Source organism: Hyperolius riggenbachi, chromosome 12, assembly GCF_040937935.1.
Source record: "Hyperolius riggenbachi isolate aHypRig1 chromosome 12, aHypRig1.pri, whole genome shotgun sequence".
Classification (NCBI taxonomy): Eukaryota; Metazoa; Chordata; class Amphibia; order Anura; family Hyperoliidae; genus Hyperolius; species Hyperolius riggenbachi.
The window spans coordinates 129,754,727-129,778,148 of record NC_090657.1 but is presented as its reverse complement, the minus strand read 5'-3'; the positions used below and the strand labels follow the sequence as shown (position 1 = coordinate 129,778,148).

Sequence of the window (23,422 nt, the reverse complement as noted above, 5' to 3'; positions counted from 1 at the left end):
AGTAGATCAAAAACTGACCAGGGGGGGAAGGGTGTTTGGCTTCATCTGGCCTCGGTGCCTGGATCTCCCGGTTGTCCAGTCAAATCAGTACGGGACTTCCTGGGGGTCAGGCCACTGGCTCCATCTTTTTTAGTGCATAGGGATGGTGCCCCTTTATCATCTTTTCAATTTCGTGCTGTATTTAAGAAATGTTTGGCACATCTGGGACTCCATCATTATAAGTTTACCCCCCATTCGTTCAGAATTGGAGCTGCTACAGAGGCCGCCAGACTGGGTCTCCCAGAATCGACAATCCAAAGGATTGGTCGCTGGGAGTCGCAAAGGTTCAGATTATACATTAGACCTGATTTATATTTATAATTTACATGTACAATTTTATTATTGCAGGTGCCAAAGTTATTATTTGGGTGCTGGGGCATTCATTCGTCTACTGGGCGCAAAAGAGAGCCCGTAATAGGCCCTACTCCCAGAATTTATTTCTTAATCCAGATGAATTCCAGGTATTTTGGAAAGGTACTAGAGGCCTTGGCTGGGACGGCCTTGTCCCTTTAATTTCTAAGCAACTTCAGGTTTGGCCGCCCCCAGATATGCTCGTCATTCATCTGGGCGGTAATGATGTTGGGAAGTACAACACCATCAAATTAATGAAAAGAATGGAGAATGACATTCAACAGATAGCTAACCAATTGCCCCAGACAAAAATTATATTTTCGGAAATTGTTCCAAGACTTGTATGGGTTTCTGCTGGTTCCAAATTCATGGAGCAAATAAGGAAAAGATTAAACAGATTTATGGTCAAAGTGTTATGGAGAGTGGGCGGCTTTTCCATCCGCCACATTGAACTTGAGGGTGCTGAACTTGGCCTGTACAGAAGGGACAGGGTCCACCTGTCGGCAATAGGACTTGATATTTTCAATGCCAATGTGCATGATGGCATTGAAACGGCCGCGGTCTTGGGGGGCCAGTCCAGTTCAGCTGGACTGGCTTTTGGGTAATGTCACCCGTTGGGCGGACATTTGTTATATATTGGCATTACTCTGTTATGCAATGTTTGTGTTTATGGTGTAATAAAATATTAATTATCTGAGTTGTTAAAATTTCTGAATGTGTTAATTCAGACCCCCTTTTATGTTACCCCAAATAAATGGCCGCGGCCCTTTTGCCAAGTTGAGTGTTTGTGATTACTATTGTACATAAGAATTGTTATGTTATAAGCTTGGTAAGTGCTTATCCTATTATGGGGGTGTGCGATACCATGACAATGCGTGAGGAGTTAACCTCCACCTTTTCGGCATTCAGAGCTTTATCCCACTTTATGCTTCTCTTTAAGGTAAGCACAGAGATATGGGTATGTTAAATCAGGCCTGGGCAAACTATGGCTCGCAGGCTGGATTCAGTCACTGGCCACTATGAAGCCCAGCAATTCCGCTCCCGTCTCCTCCTCCCTTCTGCTGTCCTTCCAAAAATATGTGCAGCACACGTACAAGAGAAGCAAATTACCCGATCGCACTCTCCAACGCCAATCTCCATGGCAACAGCGATGTCATATGACCTGCTATCAGTATGTACCAGCACGTGACATGATGTGATTGGGAAAGTTACCAACTAATCTTTCCCTGTGCGCTCATTTTCCAAAGGGAGGGAGGGAGGAAAGGAGCGAGGCAGGGAGACAGACACTTAAGCTATGGACTGCATTTTAGAGGAATGATCCAAGAAAATGTTGCCCACCCAGTCAGTGGCGTAGCTAAGGAGCTGTGGGCCCCGATGCAAGTTTTACAATGGGGCCCCCAAGCACTCTATACATAACAATTGAAACGGCACACCAAAACCTGCCAATGGCAACTACAATGTTAGAGGTGCAAGAAGGGGATGGAGAACAGCTTGTTAATGATTACTACTATTCAAAGTATCTATAGAAGTGATTATTATGAGCACAGGACCAATAGAGAGCTAATACTGCAGTTGAGGGAGGGCCCTTTGGGGCCCCACTGGCCCAAGGGCCCCGATGCGGTCGCTACCTCTGCACCCCCTATTGCTACGCCCCTGCACCCAGTGCTAGATCCACATACCTCTGAGTATCTGAGCATTTTCCATACCTCTGCTCATCCCATAGCCTCGATCACTCATTGGCTAAAGGAACATTTTCAGACAGGAACAGGCACGCTTCCTGCTATGATCCCTACTATCACCCTTTCTTTCCTACCTCATTTTCTCCCCTAAATGGATGCATTAAGCTACTGCAATGAATATTTAACATTATTAGTCCTTTCAATCAGTAAGCATTTTTGAACTAAAATTTTTTTTTTCTTAAAAAAAAAAGAGATGCTTTCCCAATCCTTCACAACTCCTTTGCGGCTGCCAGCCAGGACCCTCTTCATCTTTGTGGCTGTGCTTTACTCCATGTAGTGCAACTGCACTGCGTAGGTACCAATAGAGTTCAGTCCCGTGCAGTAGCACAGAGACCATCATGTAGAGGAAGAAAGAAAGAAGCATGAGCGGCTTTGTGCTACTGCACAGGCCATACTTTATGCAATGCGGCTGCACTCGTGCCAGAAGGGGAGCCTGGTTGCAAGCAATATTCAACATTTATATAAAATATTGCAAAAAGGGTCCCAGTGCAGGAACAGAGGGAGCGTAGGAAGACCAGGGAAGCTTCATGCAGATGCTTCAAATACTTAAGCCTCCTATATAAAAAAAAAAAAAAAAAAAAAAAAGGGTGTTTCCCTTACCTGGGGCTTCTGCTAGCCCCCTGCAGACATCCTATGCCCGCGCAGCAACTCACTGATGCATCCGGTCCCCCCGCCACAGGTTAGTTTCGTTTTCGCACACTGGGAGTTAGTGGGCCACTGAAATTAACCCATGGCGGGGCACTGGAGCAGAAGCCCCAGGTAAGTGAAACTTTTTTTTTTTTCTCTTAGGAGGCTTAAGTATCCCTTTGTAAGTATCTAACTTTTTTTCTGACACAGTACCTCTTCTCGCGACCCCAACCTCTGATAAAAACTACTCAATCCTCTAATGAGGACAAATTACAAAAGGCCTGTAAACTGCACTAGATGGGTCACCGTATTAGTTGAGCTCTGGGGCATAGCCCCGCCCATTGAAGAAAATCGCTATGGCCTTTCTGCAACTCCAGTGCTGACTGATATAGAGATCCATTGATGCATCTAATTGCAGTTTTGTTATAACTAGTTCCTTGAGACGACAGATTCCTTTTTGGCAATGCTGGCCCCACTTCACTACATGACCACACTGGAGGCACCTGTCTATCTCTTATAGTGCAGAAGAACAGGAATTGCTAGGACCCAGTGATCTACATTTTGTAACAGGGATAATTATGGCTTCTGCTTCAGGATTACTTTAAAGTTAAGTTAATCAATCCTACAGCACGACAGACCCATTGATGCAATTTTGCTTTAGTGATAACATTACTTGCACTATCAATCTGAGCCTCACTGTAGTTGCAATATCCCCGGCAGATGCGGTCCTGCTAACCAACTTCCTGCATTTCTTCTCTTCCTTTTTGAAATTCTTACACTTCCTATGGACAGTGTCCTCATTCAGACTGCAGTCTTTGTTAGTTTCCTATGAAAGCCATTCAGAGAGATGCTTGTTTCATACATTAAAACTAAGCTTTATCATACACAGGCGTCAGGCTGAAGGAGGTACACACAGAAGAGTTTGCTGAATATAGTAACTGGCAGAATGTAAGAAATAAAAAGCAGGAGTGGATTTCAGCAGCTTTCTGCAACTGGGTACGTTGTGGCTACAGTGAATTTGTGAATATGCACAGAGTGGCTAAGTACTGGCAAGACCGTGTTACCCTGAAAATCTGTGTGGAAGAGGAGCTGCCTGCCTGAAGTCTGTTATCTACAACTGTAATTTGGAATATATCTCTTACATTAAACCTGAAGCGAAAAATAAAATCAGAGTCAAATGAATGCTAAAGACATTTTTATATAGAATGGCTAAAATCTTTGTTTGAAGTTTCAATTCCCTCAGGTACAAAAATGAGGATTGGTTCACTGAATTGGTTGTGTAGTACGGATAATTCCTAGAATATTAGACGCAAAGAAAATATTCTCATTTTTATTTTCAGTTTTATAGTGTTTTTTTTTAATAACAATGCACCATTCTCTAATATTTGCAGTTTACACACTACTCAGCATTCTAAATGATTTTTTACAGAGCAGGCTGTGAACTTTTGACCTGTCATGTGCAGAAGAAAAAACAATAAATAAAGTGACTGAGGGCACTTTTCCACTAGCGGCAATTGTGATGCTGAATCTCAAACTGCTACAGATTTGTAGCCACCCTGGCGCTCTATTTCCCCAGGATTTCCGTGCAAAAAGTGGTTCAATTAATTTTCAACCAATTTTTTTTTGCAATCTTTTTTTTTTTTTTTTATATTGAATTCAATACAGGTTATTGTATTGAATTCAATAAAAAAAAAAAAAAGTGTTTGCTGCAAAATTTTGATGATGCTGTGTGACACTGGTGCCATCAACGCCGATCGACAGGGGACATGTGATCGCCAAGGGTAAAGCATAATCCGCCAAGGGACATGGAAGAAGGCACTGGGGAAGCTATCAGAGGTACGCGACGAGGGATCAGCATGCCAATGGTGAGTATAAGACCCAGATGCATTAGCCAGATGTGCAGCCAGGTATATAGGGAGCAAGATGTGCAGCCAGGTGTATAGGAGCAAGATGTGCAGCCAGGTGTATAGGAGACAGATGTGCAGCCAGGTGTATAGGAGACAGATGTGCAGCCAGGTGTATAGGAGACAGATGTGCAGCCAGGTGTATAGGAGACAGATGTGCAGCCAGGTCTAGGGAGTCATATGTATAGGGAGCCAGGTTTGTGGGTGCCTCCCCCCCCCCCATTGCCCCGATGCCCCCTGACTGTGGCCGGGTGTCCCTTCTTTGGGGGGGCTCCCCTTCTGTGCTGGCTTGTAGTGGCCGGCGGGGATCCCCTCTGTGGGAGGGGGGAATCCCCATACTGTGCGTGCGGGTGGCCCTTCTGTGTGTGCAGGGAGGGGGGGGGGGCGGGCATCCCCTTCTATGGGGGCTAGCCGTGGTCGGTCGGGGACACCCCCTTCTGTGGTGGGGGGAGGTGGGTGTCCCCATCTATGCGGGCTGTGGGTGGCCTCTCCCTCCTCTTCCCCCCATCCCTCCCTCCCGATCCCCTGTGCCCCCCCCCCCCAATTCCGTGTCTCCCCCTGTCAGAAGCCCTGATCTACTCACCTGAGGGCTTTCTCCTGCGGCGGAGGCGGCGCACCTCCTCCTCCATCGCTAAGTCCTGTGTTCTCTGTAATTACAGTACGCGGCTTGGTGACATCACCAAGCCGCGTACTGTAATTACACAGACCGGGACTTCGGCGATGGAGGAGGAGGGTGTCCATCGCGGCCGGCGCAGGAGAAAGCCCTCAGGTGAGTAAAGCAGGGCTTCTGACAGGGGGGGGGGGGCACGGGGGACAGAGAGGGAGGGATGGGGGAAGAGGAGGGAGAGGCCACCCACAGTTCGCATAGATGGGGACACCCACCTCTCCCCCCCCCCCCACAGAAGGGGGTGTCCCTGACCTGCCAAGACCAGCCCCATAGAAGGGGATACCCCCCCCCCCCCCCGCACACACAAAAGGGTCACCCGCAAGCACAGTGCGGGGATCTCCCCCCCCCCCCCCCCCCCGCACAGAGAGGATCCCTGCACCAGCCACCCGCCGGCACACAAGGGGAATCCCTGCACAGCCCCACACATTCTCTGCCCCGCCGGCTGCACAGGGATTCCCAGGGTGGCTGGATGCTAGTTCAGTATGCTGTGGGTAGCACAGATCGCTACCCACAGCGTGCTGACCGGCATCCAGCCATCCTGGGGAATCCCTCTGATGAGGGAAAAGTGCAGCCGGCGGGGCAGAGTAACAAGAAATCTCCCTGGCGGTATTGACGAGCTCAGCTCGTCAATACCGCTTTCAGCAAGTTTTTCCTGGACGAGCTGAGCTCGTCAATACCGCCAGGGTGGTTAAATCGCTACGGTTTGCTTTTTAACATAGGAATCGCGGTACGTAATTTCCACTACCGCAATTCGTTTTTGACTCAAACGATTTTTGCCACGATTTTGCTATGCTTGCATTGCATAGCAAAATCGTGATCGCAAACGCCGGGAGAATTTGTTCATTTTGCTGAATCGCAATCGCTAGTGTTTAGCGATAACGCTAGCGATTGCTAGTGGAAAAGGGCCCTGAGAGTTGAGATAACATTCAGAAGACAGAGCTCTCTGCGACTTGGAAAGTGGTGGAGCTCAATGGCTTATTTGCATAGATAACGGAGCTTCTTAACTCTACTTGTACCGGAAACAATATTAGACTTATGTCTCTGCTCCTAATGTTTTATTTCTTAGCTGTACTATACATACAAAATTTTCTCTTCGCTTCAGTGTCTCTTTAAATGATATTCCACTCCTATACAGACAAATCAGACTTGATATTGGTTTTTGGCACTCATATTTTTACATCATCTATGTATTTACATCAACACTATATTCTGTTTGCATTTAGAGCCCCAGATTAACAATCACAAAAGGAAAAAAGGAACACAGCCTAATTCTAAAATTAGAACTGTACAGTCCAGTTTAAAGAGAGAGAGAGTTGGCAAAGTGTAGTTAAAAACAACATACAACCTGATCCTGGGTGCTAGCCGAATCAGGTAGCGTCTATTACCGTTATGTCTGCATCTTTGTATCTTAGTTTCGCTTTGCACAGAAAAAAAATGCCTGTGATGACACTTCAGCTCTGGCTCTTTGCTTCTCATCACAGAGCACAGAGAGGTGGGGAAAAGACATTGAAGAGGCAGAGTTGGTGTATTGAAAGGCAGAGAAGGGGGGGCTCGTAACAGCAGAGGCTGTGTTTTACAGGAGTGCCTCTCCAGCAAGGGACGCCTCTTCCCCTTATTGCACAGAACAGAGCGGTGTGTGTGTGGGGGGGGAGGGGGGCAGAGAGCAGCACAGTGAAGACACAGTTGGCCAGTCATGTCATTAGAAGTATATGCACCGTTAATGTGTCCCCGAGATGGTTTCAAGGGGAGCAGATGGGACACAGAGGCATGTTCCCTGCTCCATGACATGCCTCTGTGTCCCATCTGCTGCCCTTGAAAACCACCTCGGGTACACGTTAAGGGTGCATATACATCCAATGACATGAATGGCCAATTTTATCACCTCTATGTAGTATGAGAGTTTACCTATACAATCTGTTCATAGGATTCAATATCTGTAGGCCCTCATACATGTAGGTGGTAAAATTGTCCAGTGATTGGCCAATCAAAATTGGATGTGTGTATTACACTCTAACATGCCTCACTTCAAGTGCCCTTTACTCTGCAATATCTTCAGACATCAAAGCAGGTTGCTACGTCTTCAAGAAAATAGTAAAGTGTTATTTTTTTTTATTTTAACTGCCTTGCCCAAGTTATCTTGTTTTAGAGAACGTAGGGCAGGGCTGCTGCAGTCGGCGATCTTGGGCAGTGTTCCTCGGCTTAAAGTGGATCCGAGACCAAATATTGCTGCTTTTATAATTCAGCCCCGACATATACTTTATAGGGCATTCATCCCCCAAAAGATTTTATTAAATTTAATACCTAATTGTCACCAAAATGAATGTATCCCCTCCCCCAGCAATCTCTGGACGCTGCGGCGTTCAGTCCCATCCAGCAATACCTCATGGGAACTCAGCCAGGAGAGGAGGAGGCTTCTGCAGGAGGAGGAGTAGTCACCAGCCAGCCCGGCAATATGCTAATCTGCAGATCAGCGGTGACTCTGCAATGAGCGAAGCGAGCAGCAGTTCCCTGTCACAGCTCTGTATACTTCACACACAGGAGCTTCCTGTGTGTGAAGTATACAGCGCTGTGACAGGGCACTGCTCACTTGCCTCGCACATTACTTGGGGTCTCTGCGCTGATCAGCAGAGAAAAGCCCAATCTACACGATACGATTCTTTATACGATTCAATTACGATTCTATTTACGATCCGATAAAATCCGACATGTCCAATCAGGATTCGATTCAATTCAATTCGATTTGCCATTGCAAAACAATGGCAAATCAAATTGAATTGAATTCAATTCGATTTGCCATTGCAAAACAATGGCAAATCAAATTGAATTGAATCGAATCCTGATCGGACCTGTCGGATTTAATCGGATCGTAAATAGAATCGTAATTGAATCGTATAAAGAATCGTATTGTGTAGATGGGGCTTTAGATGTGGTCGGGCATTTCATTCCTCAAGCAGGACTTTGACAGCAGGAATTACGCCAGCAAAAGAACTAGACGCAGGCTGGCTACCAGACTCCAGATACTTCACGGAGTTCATGACCTCTAGCCCTCAGACAACTCATGTCCCTGCAGAAGAAGGGGGGAAGCAGCCAGTCATCTAAGCAGAGCAAATGTAACCTCTTAGTTGGTGGATAGCTGCTGCAATGTCTTATTCATTTCTACTTCATCATAATATGCCTCTTTTTCCCACTTCTGTTCCATTTGCCTCTTTTTTCTTATTCCTTCTTCTCCATCTCGATCTCTTTTCCACTGTTATTCTCCATCCTGGTCTCCCTGACTTTCTCTCTCCCTACACTGCGCACCCTGTCTTTCCCTCTCTCATTGTATTCCATATTATGCATAACATTTTGAAGTGTGGTGCCGGTCTTTGTGAAGAGAGTGCGTTGTAAGTCTCTGGGGACACAGAGACTGAGACCATGGCACACCATCCTTATCCTATTGGTTGTGCTCCTCCTAATCTGCTGTTTAGCCATTTTGGGGGTCAGCCGCTCTGAAATTAGGTCTGATTTTATTGCATATTATGTGCGCAAAGAGGCCCACTGCTTTCAGTCATTTGGGGGGGCGCAGGGTCAGCCGCTCTGTATTGAGGTTTGATTTTATTCCAAAGGGGCCCACTGCTTTCAGTCATTTGGGGGGGGGCAGGGTCAGCTGCTCTGATATGAGGTCTGACAATATTGCTTATGCGGGGACAGTTGCGATATATATATATATATATATCTCATGCATGCGCACATGTTAAAAGAAACCAGAGACGAGACATACTTACCTTTTTATACATACCTGAGTGCTCCAGCCCCGTGGGCACAGAGCGCTCGCTCCCAGCGCCAGTACTGGGTCCTGTAACTTTCCCCTGTCACAGCCATTCGGCACAAGAGAAGTACGCCCTCTATGTATCTCTCCAGCGGGAGATGAGATTGGAGAAATACGCAAATAGCCAGACTGGCCGCAACTGGAGGAAGTTACGGGATCTAGTACCAGAACTGCTGCGGGCAGTGGAGGACTGTGGCGTGGGAGGCTGGGAGCGATCTGTGCACATGGGGCTGGAGCAAACCCAAGGAGGTATGTATAAAAAGGTAAGGATGTCTCATCTCTGGTACACTTTATAAGTTTACCAAGCAAGCATGGTACCATTGGCAGCCTTTCTGAGTCGGAGACTACTCGTGGCAGCGCAGCGGGCCTGGCTGGCATGCAGTGGAACTGGTGACTGTCAGGGACTCAGGGTAGGGAGGGTGGACCCGGCATCACCACCAGTGACCAAACTGACTTACTCTTAGACTCACCGACACCCACTTGTTTGGCCTTGGAATGCTGCTGTGTGGCCTCTCTCTCTCTCTGGCTGGCAGCAGGTGAAAGCATGCTCTTGCTCTGACCGTGTACTGTCCCTGCCTCTGGCCAAGTGGCCGTTAGTTTCCCTCCTCCTGGTGCTGGTGAGCGGCGGCAGGCGCTGCTGTCACGTCACCGTCAGTGGAGTGGACTCAAGGCTGCTCCTCCTGCTCGGCTGCTCAGTGGCTGGCTGCTGCAGCGCGCGACCCCCGCTCCGACCAGGACTTCACTCCTCTTCCTCCTGGTGGGGAATCACTGGCTGGGGCTGGTCCGGCTGCCTCGTGACTCACTCTCTGCCTCGCTCTTATTGGGCAGCGAAAGGCACCGGCACAGTGAGAGGGAAATAGAGCATGCATGCGCAAAATAGATTTGCTGCATGAATGTGTATTTGGACGGACGACTGCCTATGAAATACGGGCAGTACAAACAGCTCTATTTTAAGTGCTTTTTTACTGACAGTCCGTCTTTTGACGGACGGTTGGCAACACTGCTGGGCGCAACAGTTACAAATCACTCCTAGCTCTGCTGAAATGGACTGGTTCTGAAAAAAACCTGCTGCCACCATAACAAAAATTACAAATAAGCAAGAAATCATTGTCACTGCAGAGTAATAATTTTATCTGGTTACAATAAAAAAAATAGTTTTATAAAAGAAATTAGGTTTGATTACAAGAATTTGACTGTTTCCTTGAATACAGCGGGAAATTCCTGCAGTTATGTATCTGCAGTTATGCCTCTCCTTCCACAGGTTGTGTTGCAGTACATGTAGCTACTTTCCTCAAATTACACCCCCAGCACACACTGACCATGCAGAGGTTTCAGAGGCAAGGGGGCGAGGAGGGGAGGAGAGGGGCGTGGAGTTAGCACAGGCTGAGGCGTGGAGATGCAGATCAGTTTAGCCTGTGTGTAATGATGACAAGACAACATGGCCGCTCTTAGTGTATCACAGGAATAAATAATCATACACAATTTAAGCTGTTTGCAGATAGATTTGCTGTCTAAACTATCTAAAAACTTTAGATAAGATATATAGACAATATACTTGCAACAGTTAGTTTTTCATCGCGGATCCACTTTAACGCAGAACAGTGCAGGGAGAACTAGATATTTACCTGATCTGGATTGCAGAATCAGCTCTCGTCTTCTACCAGAGCAACACTGTATCGATGGTATAGTCCTCCAATTCCCGATTACATGATGTGACGTAAAAGCACCACTTGGTGGTGGAAGACGAGAGACTATCCTATGTCCAGATCAGGTAAATACTATATATTAATTACTCTATGTACTCCCTGCTCAGCTATACATTAAGGTGGCCACACATCATTAAATTTTTTAAATATCTGATTGCAATTCTTAAATTGAACAATTTTTCTGACTGATTGTAACATTTCAAAAATATGACCAATGTACCACACACCTATGTTCAATTTTGTCCCTAATTATGATAAAAATGATTTAAAGAGAAATATCTGGCATTCCGGATCGATTTAAATCGAAAAAAAAAAATGGGAAATCCGATCAGATTTTTCAGTCGAATGAAAAAAAATCTTTAGATTTTTTCCAGAGATACGATCGTTTTTATCGAATTACTGTAAAATCTGATCATTTTATTGTATCGTGTGTCGCTACCTTTAGGCTTAGGGAGGCTGGGGGAGGGAAGGGAAAACGTGGTGCTACAGTGCGCAAAAAAAAGAATAATTTGGCAAAAGATTGAAGCAGGGTCAGCCATACTATAACCAGGGAAAAAATACATATATAAGTAGATAACTACTTGTTCTACTAATATAACAGATTTATTTGTACTGTCCATGTTTTGATTTCAGGGAATTTTATATAGTAAATAAAGAGAATTCTGCATTTGCCATTTTGGTTTCCTCTGACTGAAGCCAAAACTGATGTAATTTCCTCCTTTACTCTTTTTTTTCTCTCTCTCCTAGAATCTGCTCTAGCTAGCTTCCTTTGTAACCATGTGAGCACAGCAAGATCAGATTTCTGCCTCATCTCACACTGAAATGCCCTCAGTCAATCAGTGAGGAGCAGGAATGTGGGAGGGGTGATGACAAGCTTCTTTCTTGTCTGCAATGTGCATAATAGAGCCAGACTGACAGATGAGATTTATTACAGCAGAAACATTTCTGAATAGAATGGAGTGCTTGCAATGCAGGGTGAGTTCCAGGCTGCAGCTTTTCTTTAACACAAGCAGAACCTTGCTAGAAAAGAATCACCCTATTCCAGCTCCTTTTTCTCCCTTTTTATAAGCATATTAACAAAATGATGGCCTTGTGTTTCAGAACTCATACACTGGACTGCTGGAGAAGTCATGGCAGATTTTACTTTAAAGCGATCTATTCAGATCTGATCAATTCAGATTCTTGTATATTCTATTGGATATAGACGAAAGCTAGTAAATACATGTATGTGATTTTTCTTTCGAATTTTGATCATTTTTACAATGGGGTGTTTAAAAAAGTGAAACGAAAAAAACCCCCAAAAAACAAGTAGACAATCGCACATACACAAAGAACGAAAGTATTTTTGTCAATTTTTAGCTCGGGATCGATCACTGCTGATTGACAGGCTGTGTACCAGGCCTATATTGTTTGCCCAACCAGATCACTTATTTGTATCTAAAGTAGGATCTAAAGGGACAATTGCATGGTGTGTAACAGATATTACAACCTTTTAGTTTGCGCCAAGGATTTTCTTGATTTGCAGGTTTTTAGTCCTAGTAGAATACTAGTTTGTTTTAGTGGCACATACTATCATTTGAAGTGCTGTGCATTATTGAATGAGTTTACTATTTTTAAATGGGAGCCAGCCATCTCTTTTGGCATAACAGAGCCCTTCTCCAATACCTTAAACTGATTTATAGTGATTGGATAGAAGACTGAATAAATTAAGTGCATTTAAAAGTACCCCTCTCTAAATATTTCTTGAAACTCAAAGAATTTAAACTGAAGCAGAATAATACTATTGCAAATAAAAGCAGATTACATTTAAAAAAGCGATCAAACATACATGTCTGAGGAGGGACTCTTCACCAAGAGCTCTGACCAGCCCTTTAGTGTCCATCTGTCCAAGCCGGAGCAGATATAACGGCCGACCATCTACAAGACAAACATTAATCAGACCTTGAGTAACAGAAAATAAATTGTTGCTGTAAGATTATGTATACAGCGTTACTTACAATTAACTGGGGGATGTTTAACACAATCACACAAAGGAAGTCACAGGTTTTGTCAAGGTTGCCCCTATTCTCTTTCTAAAGCCTGGTACTCAATCCAATTTTTATTTGGCCAAACACTGACCAATTTTACCACCTCCATTTAGTACGAGGGCTAACATCCATTGAATACTATGAGTAGATTGTGTAGGCAAACCCTCATACTACATACATGTAGTAAAATTGGTCAGTGATTGACCAATCATAATTGAAAGCGTGTACCGGGCTTAAAGGAAACCCAAGGTTAAAGTGATATGGAGGCTGCTATATTTATTTCCTTTTAAACAATACCAGTTGACTGGCAGTTCGCGTGATCCTGTGTCTCTAATACTTTTAGCCAGAGACCCTAAACAAGCATATGCAGATTGGGTACTCTTGACTTGGTTCTACTTGATTAGCCATATGCAGGTTTTACTGGATTAGCCAACCCAACTGCATATGCTTGAGCCATACATCAAAAAGGACCGGCACCGCTGTAAAGTATAGTATCAAGCTCTTTTATTCCATCAAGTACGGCTTGGCAATGACAGACGCTGTTTCGGGCGATGCCCTTTATCAAACTGCAAAACTGCAGAAGCAGTTTGATAAAGGGCATCGCCCGAAACAGCGTCTGTCATTGCCAAGCCGTACTTGATGGAATAAAAGAGCTTGATACTATACTTTACAGCGGTGCCGGTCCTTTTTGATGTTTGGACTACTGTGGGTCTTTGTGGGCACTCAGACCTTGACCTTGGCACCCGGATACTTGACTGCTGTGGTGCTCCTTCTAGTTGCCATTGTCCATATGCTTGAGCCATATGCAGTTGGGTTAAGCCTTCCTTGTCTGCCGAGAAGATTCCACACTATATAATTCGAAAAAATAATTGCAAGGGAGATATTTGCAGTCTCTTGCAAAAACCAAAATTACTTACGGTAATGTATTTTCCAGGAGTCGGAAGGACAGCAACCCTGCGAGACTAGTCTCCCTCCAAATTTAACTGGACAGGAAGCTAGTTAAAAGATTAGCATAATCAGTAGGCAAGCAGGGTATATAACATCCGTACATTCATACCTCTTCAGTCATAAAAAAAAAAAAAAGATTACACCACACGGAATGATGCTTAACAAATATTTTATTCATATAACAGGGTGGGTATAATAGGGTGCTGTCCTTCCGACTCTGGAAAAGACATTACCGTAAGTAATTTTGGTCTTTCCCAGGATGTCCTCAGGACAGCAACCCTGAGACGATAAACAAGATATAATCAGGGAGGGACTACTGCCTGCAATACCTTTCTTCCAAAAGAGAGATCAGCATTGGCTAAAACATCTAATCAATAATGTATAACAAAGGTGTTATGGTTAGACCAAGTTGCGGCTTTGCAGATTTGTTAAAAGGTGGCTGCAGCCCTTTCTGCCCAGGAAGTGGAGACAGCCCTAGTCGAATGAGCTCTAATAGGAGAGTTCAAAGTTTTCCCTTTCTGTAGATAAGCCAAGGCTATAGCCTGTCTAATCCATCTAGCAATGGTACCTCTGGTAGCTTGCTTCCCTCTACCTGCTCCTGCAAAAAGAATCAATAAGGCATCAGATATTTCCAACCTTTAGAGCGTTCCAGGTAATGTAATAGACACCTCCTTACATCCAGACAATGACGACAAGCCTCCTTTTCATTTGATGGATTGCTACAAAAAGAAGGCAGGACCACCTCTTGAGAGTTCTACGAAATCTAGAAACTACATAGTTATTTTGGTTGAACTCGATGGACATACGTCCATCAAGTTCAACCAGTACAAAGTACAACTCCAGCCTGTTCCTTCACATATCCCTGTTGATCCAGAGGAAGGCGAAAAAACCCTTACAAGGCATGGTCCAATTAGCCCCAAAAGGGAAAAATTCCTTCCAGACTCCAGATGGCAATCAGATAAAATCCCTGGAACAATATCATTAGGCATTACCTAGTAATTGTAGCCATGGATGTCTTTCAACGCAAGGAAAGCATCTAAGCCCCCTTTAAATGCAGGTATAGAGTTTGCCATAACTACTTCCTGTGGCAATGCATTCCACATCTTAATCACTCTTACTGTAAAGAACCCTTTCCTAAATAAATGGCTAAAACGTTTTTCCTCCATGCGCAGATCATGTCCTCTAGTCCTTTGAGAAGGCCTAGGGACAAAAAGCTAACCCGCCAAGCTATTATATTGCCCTCTGATGTATTTATACATGTTAATTAGATCTCCTCTAAGGCGTCTTTTCTCTAGACTAAATAAAGCCAGTTTATCTAACCTTTCTTGGTAAGTGAGACCTTCCATACCACGTATCAATTTTGTTGCTCGTCTCTGCACCTGCTCTAAAACTGCAATATCTTTTTTGTAATGTGGTGCCCAGAACTGAATTCCATATTCCAGATGTGGCCTTACTAGAGAGTTACAGGGGCAATATTATGCTAGCATCTCGAGTTTTTAATACCCTTTTAATCCATCCCAAAATGAAGTTAGCTTTAGCTGCAGCGGCTTGGCATTGAGTACGATTATTTAACTTGTTGTCGATGAGTACTCCTAAGTCCTTCTCCAAGTTTGATGTCCCCAACTGTATCCCATTTATTTTGTATGGTGCTAGACCATTGGTACGACCAAAATGCATGACTTTACATTTTTCAACATTGAATTTCATCTGCCATGTATGTGCCCATATAGCCATCCTATCCAGATCCTGTTGCAATATGACACTATCTTCCTGAGAGTTGATGATTCTGCACAATTTTGTATCATCTGCAAAAATAGCAACATTGCTCACGACTGCATCTACTAGGTCATTAATAAATACATTGAAGAGCACTGGACCCAGTACAGACCCCTGTGGGACCCCACTGCTAACAGTCTCCCATTTTGAGTACGATCCATTGACCACAACTCTTTGCTTTCTGTCCATTAGCCAGTTCCCTATCCATGCACACAGACTCTTCCCCAGTCCTTGCATCCTCAACTTTTGCACCAGACTTTTGTGGGGAACAGTGTCAAAGGCCTTTGCAAAGTCCAAGTATATCACATCTACAGCCTTCCCAATATCCATATTAGCGTTCACTACCTCATAAAAGCTGAGCAAAAAAGAAATGTCCATCTTAAATGTAACTCTGTCATCACTTATGACACAGTAAGGTTCCTTACTTGAGAATGCTTGTAGCTCACCCCCCCCCCCCCCCCTAGCGGAAGTAATTGCTAACAAGAAGGCAGTCTTTAGCGTTAACAGTTTGTCAGAAATCTCCTCTATTGGCTCAAAAGGTGGGTCACATAGTGCCTGTAGAACTGTGTTTAGATCCCATGAAGGTATTTTTGAACTGGATGTAGTCTCTTCAAAGTCCTGAAGAATCTAATAAAATATTCCTCTTCCGCTAGTCTTCTTTCTAAGAAAACACTAAGGGCTGATGTTTGTACCTTAAGCGTCCTAATACTTAGTCCTTTTTGAAAGCCACTTTGAAGGAACTCTAAAACCGACGTTGAAAGACTAAAGTCTCTAGAATTTTGTTGACCCCATTCATTGTAAATTTTCCATGCTTTGGAATACATTTGCCTGGTGACTTTCTTTCTGCACTAAATCAAGGTTTTTGAAAAACCCTTACTTTTCTATAGTCCCCACTCAGGTTCCATGCTGAAAGCTGAAGAAGTCCCGGATTGACATGGAACACTGGACCCTGTATCAACAGATCTTGACGCTGCGGAAGCTTGAGTGGTTGTGGTTGAGTGGTTCTGCTACAGCAAATTTCCGAAGAACAGAAATTTTTTGGGCCAAAATGGAGCTATCAGAATTCACTGAGCTCTGTCCTGCTTGATCTTGTTTAAGACTCGAGCCATCAGATTCAGTGGAGGAAACCGGCATATGAGAATCGCACTCCAACTGATCGAGAATGCGTCCAGGGCCCATGGGTTGTCCTGCTCGCTTTGCCCACAGAACAGGGGGCACTTTGCATTGATTCTGCGGGCAAATAGGTCCACCTGCGGCGGTTCCCACAGGGATATTATCTCTTGAAAAACTGTTGACAGACCACTCGCCCTGCTGTATCTCTGATCTGCTTAGATAATCGGCCAGATGATTCAGTGATCCCTTGAGGTAAATGGCACATAGAGAAATCAGATTCCTTTCTGGCCAATTCAGCATTTTTGCTATCTGTGACCACAACTGTCTGCTCCTTGTTCCTCCCTGGCCATTTATATATGCGACCAACGTACTGTTGTCTGACCTTATTAGAATGTTGTTCCAGTGAATCTGATCTGCAAAAAATTGGAGCGCCTCCCAAACCGCCTGTAGTTCTCTGCTGTTTGATGATGCTTCCCTCATTTGATCTGACCAATGTCCTTGAGCAGGTAGCATATCCAGATGTGCTCCTCAACCCCAAGAGCTCGCATTGGTTGTAATTGTCCTTTGTGGGGGATACTCCCATAGTCGACCTGATGCAAGATGATCTGGTTCCAACCACCAATCTAGTGATTGTTTCACATTCCACGGAATTACCATCCTTTTGTCTAGAGATGCAAGATGTCTGTCCCATTTTCTTAAGATCCACATCTGAAGACATCTTGAGTGGAACTGACCCCAGTGGACTGCTGGAAATGATGACGTTCGTATTCCTAACAGAGCCATGGCATCGCTCAATGATATGCTCTTTGATTTTTGAAAAGAAAGAACAGATCTCGTTAATGCTGTAGACTTTCTATTTGGCAGAAAGAGAGCTTTAACTGTGCATAAATGAAAGCCCAAAAAAACTCCATAGATTGATGAGGAGAGAGGGAGGATTTATCCCAGTTTATAAGCAACCCTAAGGTCTGAAGAAATTCAAGATAAACCTCCACCTGACCCTGAACTGATGAGAAAGAGGGACCCCAGATAAGGAGATCATTCAAATATGCCAAGATCTGGATAGATTTCTGTCTGAGAACAGCCAATACCTCTGCCATGACTTTGGTAAAAAGCCATGGTGCAGAAGACAACCCAAAGGGAAGAGCAACAAATTGGCAATGTCTTACCTCGCCCTGAAGGTGAACGGCAAATCTCAGGTATTGCTGGGAATCGAGGTGAATTGGAAGATGTAGATATGCATCCTTGAGATCGAGTGATGTGAGAAAACAGTATTTTTCCAGAAGTGTGATGACAGTTTGGATGTTGTCCATCTGGAACTTTCTGTACATTACTGACTTGTTTAATCTTTTTAGATTTAGAATGAACCTGTATTCGCCCTGAGGCTTCTTTACAAGAAACACTGGTGAGTAATGTCCTTTGAACATTTGACATCTTGGAACCTGTCTGATGATCTTTTCTAGGAGAGATGCAACCTGATGTTGTAATGCTGCTAACTGCTGTGGTTCTCATGAAGTTGGAGTTACAAAGAATTGTTTTGGAGGATCTTCCCTGAATTCGATTCTGTAACCCTCCAGAATGATCTTTAGAAGCCAATTGTTTTGAAATTCCCCCTGCCAAGCCTCGAAAAAGTGGGACAAACTGCCTCCCCACTGGAATCCTGGCGTCATTGCTTAGAAGATGGATTTGCCGGGGAAAACTGAAAATTTGATTTAGTTCTTGGCTGTCTATTTGGAGCCCACCTTTTCTTTTGGGCACCCTTCTGCTCTGCAGTGGGCTTCCCGGACTCACGAAAGGGCCATTTAAATCTAAAGCTTCTTTTCCTTGTTGGAAAGTTCTCCTCAGATGAGTGTTCCAAAGTTTCTGAAAGTTTAGAACCAAAAAGCAGCTCTTCTTCACAAGGAATGCCACAGAGTTTGGACTTACGTGTCCCCCTGCTAGGTTTTCACCCATATACCTCTACTAGCCGTATTAACCAGGGCCGTAGTTCTTGCTGTTAAACGTACTATTAATTTGAAGCATGAAACAGTTTGGGAAATGAGTTTAGTACTTCTTCCCTGGGCACTCCTGAAGCAATTTGATTCTGAACTTCTGACAGCCAGAGTTTCAGAGACCTTGCCACTGCCGTGGAAGCTACTGCCGGTTTGAAATTCAGAGAGGATTCCCAAGCCCTTCTTAAAGGGACTCCGAGCAGTGCAGAAACTATGGAAAGATGCATATCATTTTAAAGCTCTCTTTCTCCTCTTTCCAATGATATATAAACCAGCAGAATGGAGCTGCTGACTTTAGGAAAAAGTCGCCCTGTGTAATACAATGTAACTATGGAAAGATGGATATCATTTTAAAGCTCCCTTTCTCCTCTTTCTGACGACACATAAATCGCCGCTCTACACCTTTTCGTTTTCTCTATTTTCATGATCGAAATCATGGCCGCAGCAATTTCGATCACGAAAATAGCGAAAACTAAAAGGCGTAGGGCGGCGGTTTATACAGTGGAGGAAATAATTATTTGACCCCTTACTGATTTTGTAAGTTTGTCCAATGACAAAGAAATGAAAAGTCTCAGAACAGTATCATTTCAATGGTAGGTTTATTTTAACAGTGGCAGATAGCACATCAAAATGAAAATCGAAAATAACCTTAAATAAAAGATAGCAACTAATTTGCATTTCATTGAGTGAAATAAGTTTTTGAACCCTCTAACAATAAAAGACTTAATACTTAGTGGAAAAACCCTTGTTTGCAAGCACAGAGGTCAAACGTTTCTTGTAATTGATGACCAAGTTTGCACACATTTTAGGAGGAATGTTGGTCCACTCTTTGCAGATCATCTATAAATCCCTAAGGTTTCGAGGCTGTCTCTGTGCAACTCTGAGCTTGAGCTCCCTCCATAGGTTTTAATCATCCCTTTTAAACTGTCATGAACATAAATTTGGAGGGAGACAAGTCTCTCAGGGTTGCTGACCGCTCTCAATCACATAATTTAGAAGCTTTAAAAAGACTCTGAAGCAAGTCTAAATCCACGTTTTTAACTTCTGTTTATGTAAAGTTTATGTAAAGTACTATAGCTAGTGCTAAACTGCCGCATCCCTGCGGCTAAACTAGGGGTATTTACACCCCCCCAAATCCCCTTGTCTAAGTACGGGGAGCGCTTCCTGCTTCAGGCAGAGCTTAGGGCTGTAGCTCTGCCTCTTCACGCGTGGGGAGATTGACGCAAACTGAGGCAGAGCTGCAGCTACCAGCTCTGTCTCCATGAGCACCAAAATCCACGACCTAGAAAGTCGTGGATTTTGCACAGATGATTTGGGAGGTATAAACACGGTGCTATAGTGCTTAACATAAATTGAAGTGAAAAATGTGAATATATACTCGCTTCAGAGTCTCTTTAAGCAGCCCCAATATTTTTCCGTATAACTCGAATGAAAGCTACAATCTTTTACCCAAAACAGTTTATAAAAGATTTACCCCAGATTTGCTGGATCACCAATGAATCACCAATGATTGGAGAGGCTACAACAAACTAGGTCCAGAAAGTCAGAGATAAATAATAAAGAAGCAAAACCCTAAATTTACAATATGTCACCAAATGAGAGCTGAAATTCTTTAAACTTTGTTTATGGCACTGGTTAGAGGCTACAGGCACTGTTGTCATGTACTATGAAGCACACAAGTACAAAGACCTGGTACAGTTCTCAGCAGACTTGTTTTTATATACAAATACTGAAGAGAGGGTGGTAAGGTTGCATGAATTAAATAGCACCGTGTCAAAGCTTGGCACGGGTTCACTAAACTTACTGGTAGCATTTAAAACCATCTCCTGTGAGAATACTCAGGGAAAATGGTTTCAAAAATCCTTTGTACTAGATGCCTTGGCTCAGTAACTAGACCATGGCTAACTAACCTTTCTGCAGTGCACATTGTAAAAAACAAATGTCCACTAAGTCTTTGAAGGCTTAATAGCTGTCCAAGCCCTGGTTCATTTGCAGAAAAAAAAATTGCTATAAGATGCACCAAAACGCTTGCCAAATCTAAGCAAGGCATAATGAAGGTTTTTTTTTTTTTTAAATTTATTTTTTATTTGGGTATCAACAATACTAAATAACCTGGACTGAACATGCTCTAGTGCTCAGTAGCAAAGAAAATTCAACACGCAAAAATGCAGACCTTTATCATGATGATGCCAGCCTCCAGCATAATAATCCTGCAGAACCTGTGGGGGGTTCCAGCTGCTCAGCAGGTAGTCAACTTGATGCAGTTTGCGCCAAGTAAGAGACTGACAAAGGATTTCTCTGGCTTTGTCGATATTGAAGTCTCGGGCACGCAAGAATCGCAGGATGTGTTCATCTTTGGGGATCTAGTAAAAAGAAGGTTTTGTTTTTTTTTTTGCAAAATATCATGCTAAAAGTTGGTTCATAAACAACATTGCTTCAAACGTAAGGACAAGAAAAAAAAAAAAAAAGCATTTCCACCATCAAGATAGCATCAATACATTTAAAGCCGAATTTTTGAGTTCAAGTAAAGCTGAACGTGTTAACATTTGCATTGCATGTCAGTTTCCAGAACTGGCCACCAAAATTATAGCCTTTAATTTCGATTGTTTCTTCCCGTACAGGAGACAGTAAAATCTACCAACAGAAACAACCCCCTCCCCACACCCCCAAAAAATAAATAAATAAAAGAAAGCTGACTAAAGTCCAACTCTACCCTCGTTCTGCCCAAATGTATATTTTTCCCCACAAAAAAATGCACTTAAAGGGGCACTGTTGCAAAATCTGAGATTTTAAATTAAAAGGTAATATACGAGTTAGAAAATAAAAAAAATGACAGGGCTTCCTCCAGCTCCTACCAGCCACTATGTCCCCCGCCAGAGCTCTGCTCTCAGCCGCTGGCTCCCAGTAGCCGACGGTGCATCGGTCAACCTCACCAGGTCATCCTTTATTGCGCCTGCGCGAGCCACGCTGTCATTCACTCACACGTGGTGTGGAGTGTACTGCGCAGGCACACCACGTGTGAGTGACTGACAGTGGTGCTCACGCAGGCGCAGTAGAATACGACCTGGCAAGGGTCGGGAACCAGGAGCCCGCGACAGAGTGGAGCTCGGCGAGGGAAAATAGCAGCTGCTAGGGGCTGGAGGAAGCCCTGGGTAAGTAGCTGTCTTTTTTCTCGCTCGGATATTCCCTTTACATAAATTAGTATCTGCCAGTGGTCCCAAACATGTGGAAGGAGGTGCTCTGGTCAGATGAGACCAAAATGGAACATTTTGGCCAAAATGCAAAACGCTATGTGTGGCAGAAAACTAACACTGCACATTACTCTGAACAAACCATCCCCACTGTCAAATATGGTGGTGGCAGCATCATGCTCTGGGGGTGCTTCTCTTCAGCAGGGACAGGGAAGCTGGTCAGAGTTGATGGGAAGATGGATGGAGCCAAATACAGGGCAATCTTGGAAGAAAACCTCTTGGAGTCTGCAAAAGACTTGAAACTGGGGCGGAGGTTCACCTTCCAGCAGGACAACGACCCTAAACATAAAGCCAGGGCAACAGTGGAATGGTTTAAAACAAAACATATCCATGTGTTCAAATGGCCCAGTCAAAGTCCAGATCTAAATCCAATTGAGAATCTGTGGCAAGATCTGAAAACTGCTGTTCACAAACACAGTCCATCTAATATGACTGAGCTGGAGCTGTTTTCCAAAGAAGAATGGGCAATGATTTCAGTCTCTAGATGTGCAAAGCTGGTAAAGACATACCCTAAAAGACTGGCAGCTGTAATTGCAGCAAAAGGTGGTTCTACAAAGTATATCTATAGCCGCAGCAATGAGGTACCCAATAAGTATACCTTAACCAGTTCACACACAAGGGTTTTTACCTTAACGGACCAGAGCAATTTTCACCTGTCAGTGCTCCTCCCTTTTATTCCCTAATAACTTTATTACTACTTATCACAAGAAAATGATCTATACCTCGTTTTTTTTCACCACCAATTAGGCTTTCTGTGGGTAGTACATTTTGCTAAGAATTTTTTTTATTCTAAATGCATCTTATGGGAAAAATACAGAAATAATGGAAAAAAAAAAAATCAATATTTCTCAGTTTTTAGCCATTATAGTTTTAAAATTAAACATTCTATTGTGGATAAAACCAACACTTTATTTGCCCAGTTGTCCCGATTATTAAACCGGTTAAATTATGTCCCTATCACAATGTATGGCGACAATATATTATTTTGAAATATAGGTGTTATTTTTCTGTTTTTTGTTTTTTTTGTTTTAGCCATAATTACAAACTCCTATGTAGTAAAATAAAATAAATTTTCCCTCAGTTAACTATTTAATTTATTTTAAGCTGATTTTTTTTTTTTTACAAGTGTTTTTTTTTTTTTTAAGGGGGGGAAGTGTACTTTAAACTTAAACAGTTTCCTGTTTTATTAATGGAGGTGGCCGCTGTTCGCAGTCCCGTCCATTCACTTCAGGCATTGCGATTGGGTAGAGGACCGCTCGGTCCTCTTCCCCAATCACTTAACAAGGGATCCAGACGGAAAAGGCGGCGGTAGCGGCGCAGACACGTGCGGAGAGGCAGCGGAAATGCACGACGTATTAAAACGTCATGTTGCCGTTAATAGGCTAAAGCATGACGTTTTAATACGTTACATTGTCATTAAATGGTTAAGGATATGCAGTACATACTTTGCCTTTGTGGGTCTCTTGAAGCCACTGTCG

General features: G+C 43.7%; 1 protein-coding gene across 3 annotated transcripts in view; it reads right to left on the bottom strand.

Annotated features, from left to right (window-relative positions):
* SEC14L1 (SEC14 like lipid binding 1) overlaps positions 1 to 23,422 on the bottom strand; it is a 191,450-nt gene that overhangs the window by 164,767 nt on the left and 3,261 nt on the right. For all 3 annotated transcript variants that reach the window (XM_068262007.1, XM_068262006.1, XM_068262008.1), the window contains exons 2-4: positions 23,390 to 23,422; positions 20,867 to 21,056; positions 12,670 to 12,758 (exon numbers count right to left, since the gene is read on the bottom strand). The exon at positions 23,390 to 23,422 is cut by the window's right edge and continues 77 nt beyond it. In XM_068262007.1, the coding sequence (XP_068118108.1) occupies positions 12,670 to 12,758; positions 20,867 to 21,056; positions 23,390 to 23,422 (312 nt within the window). The remainder of the gene's footprint in view (positions 1 to 12,669; positions 12,759 to 20,866; positions 21,057 to 23,389) is intronic.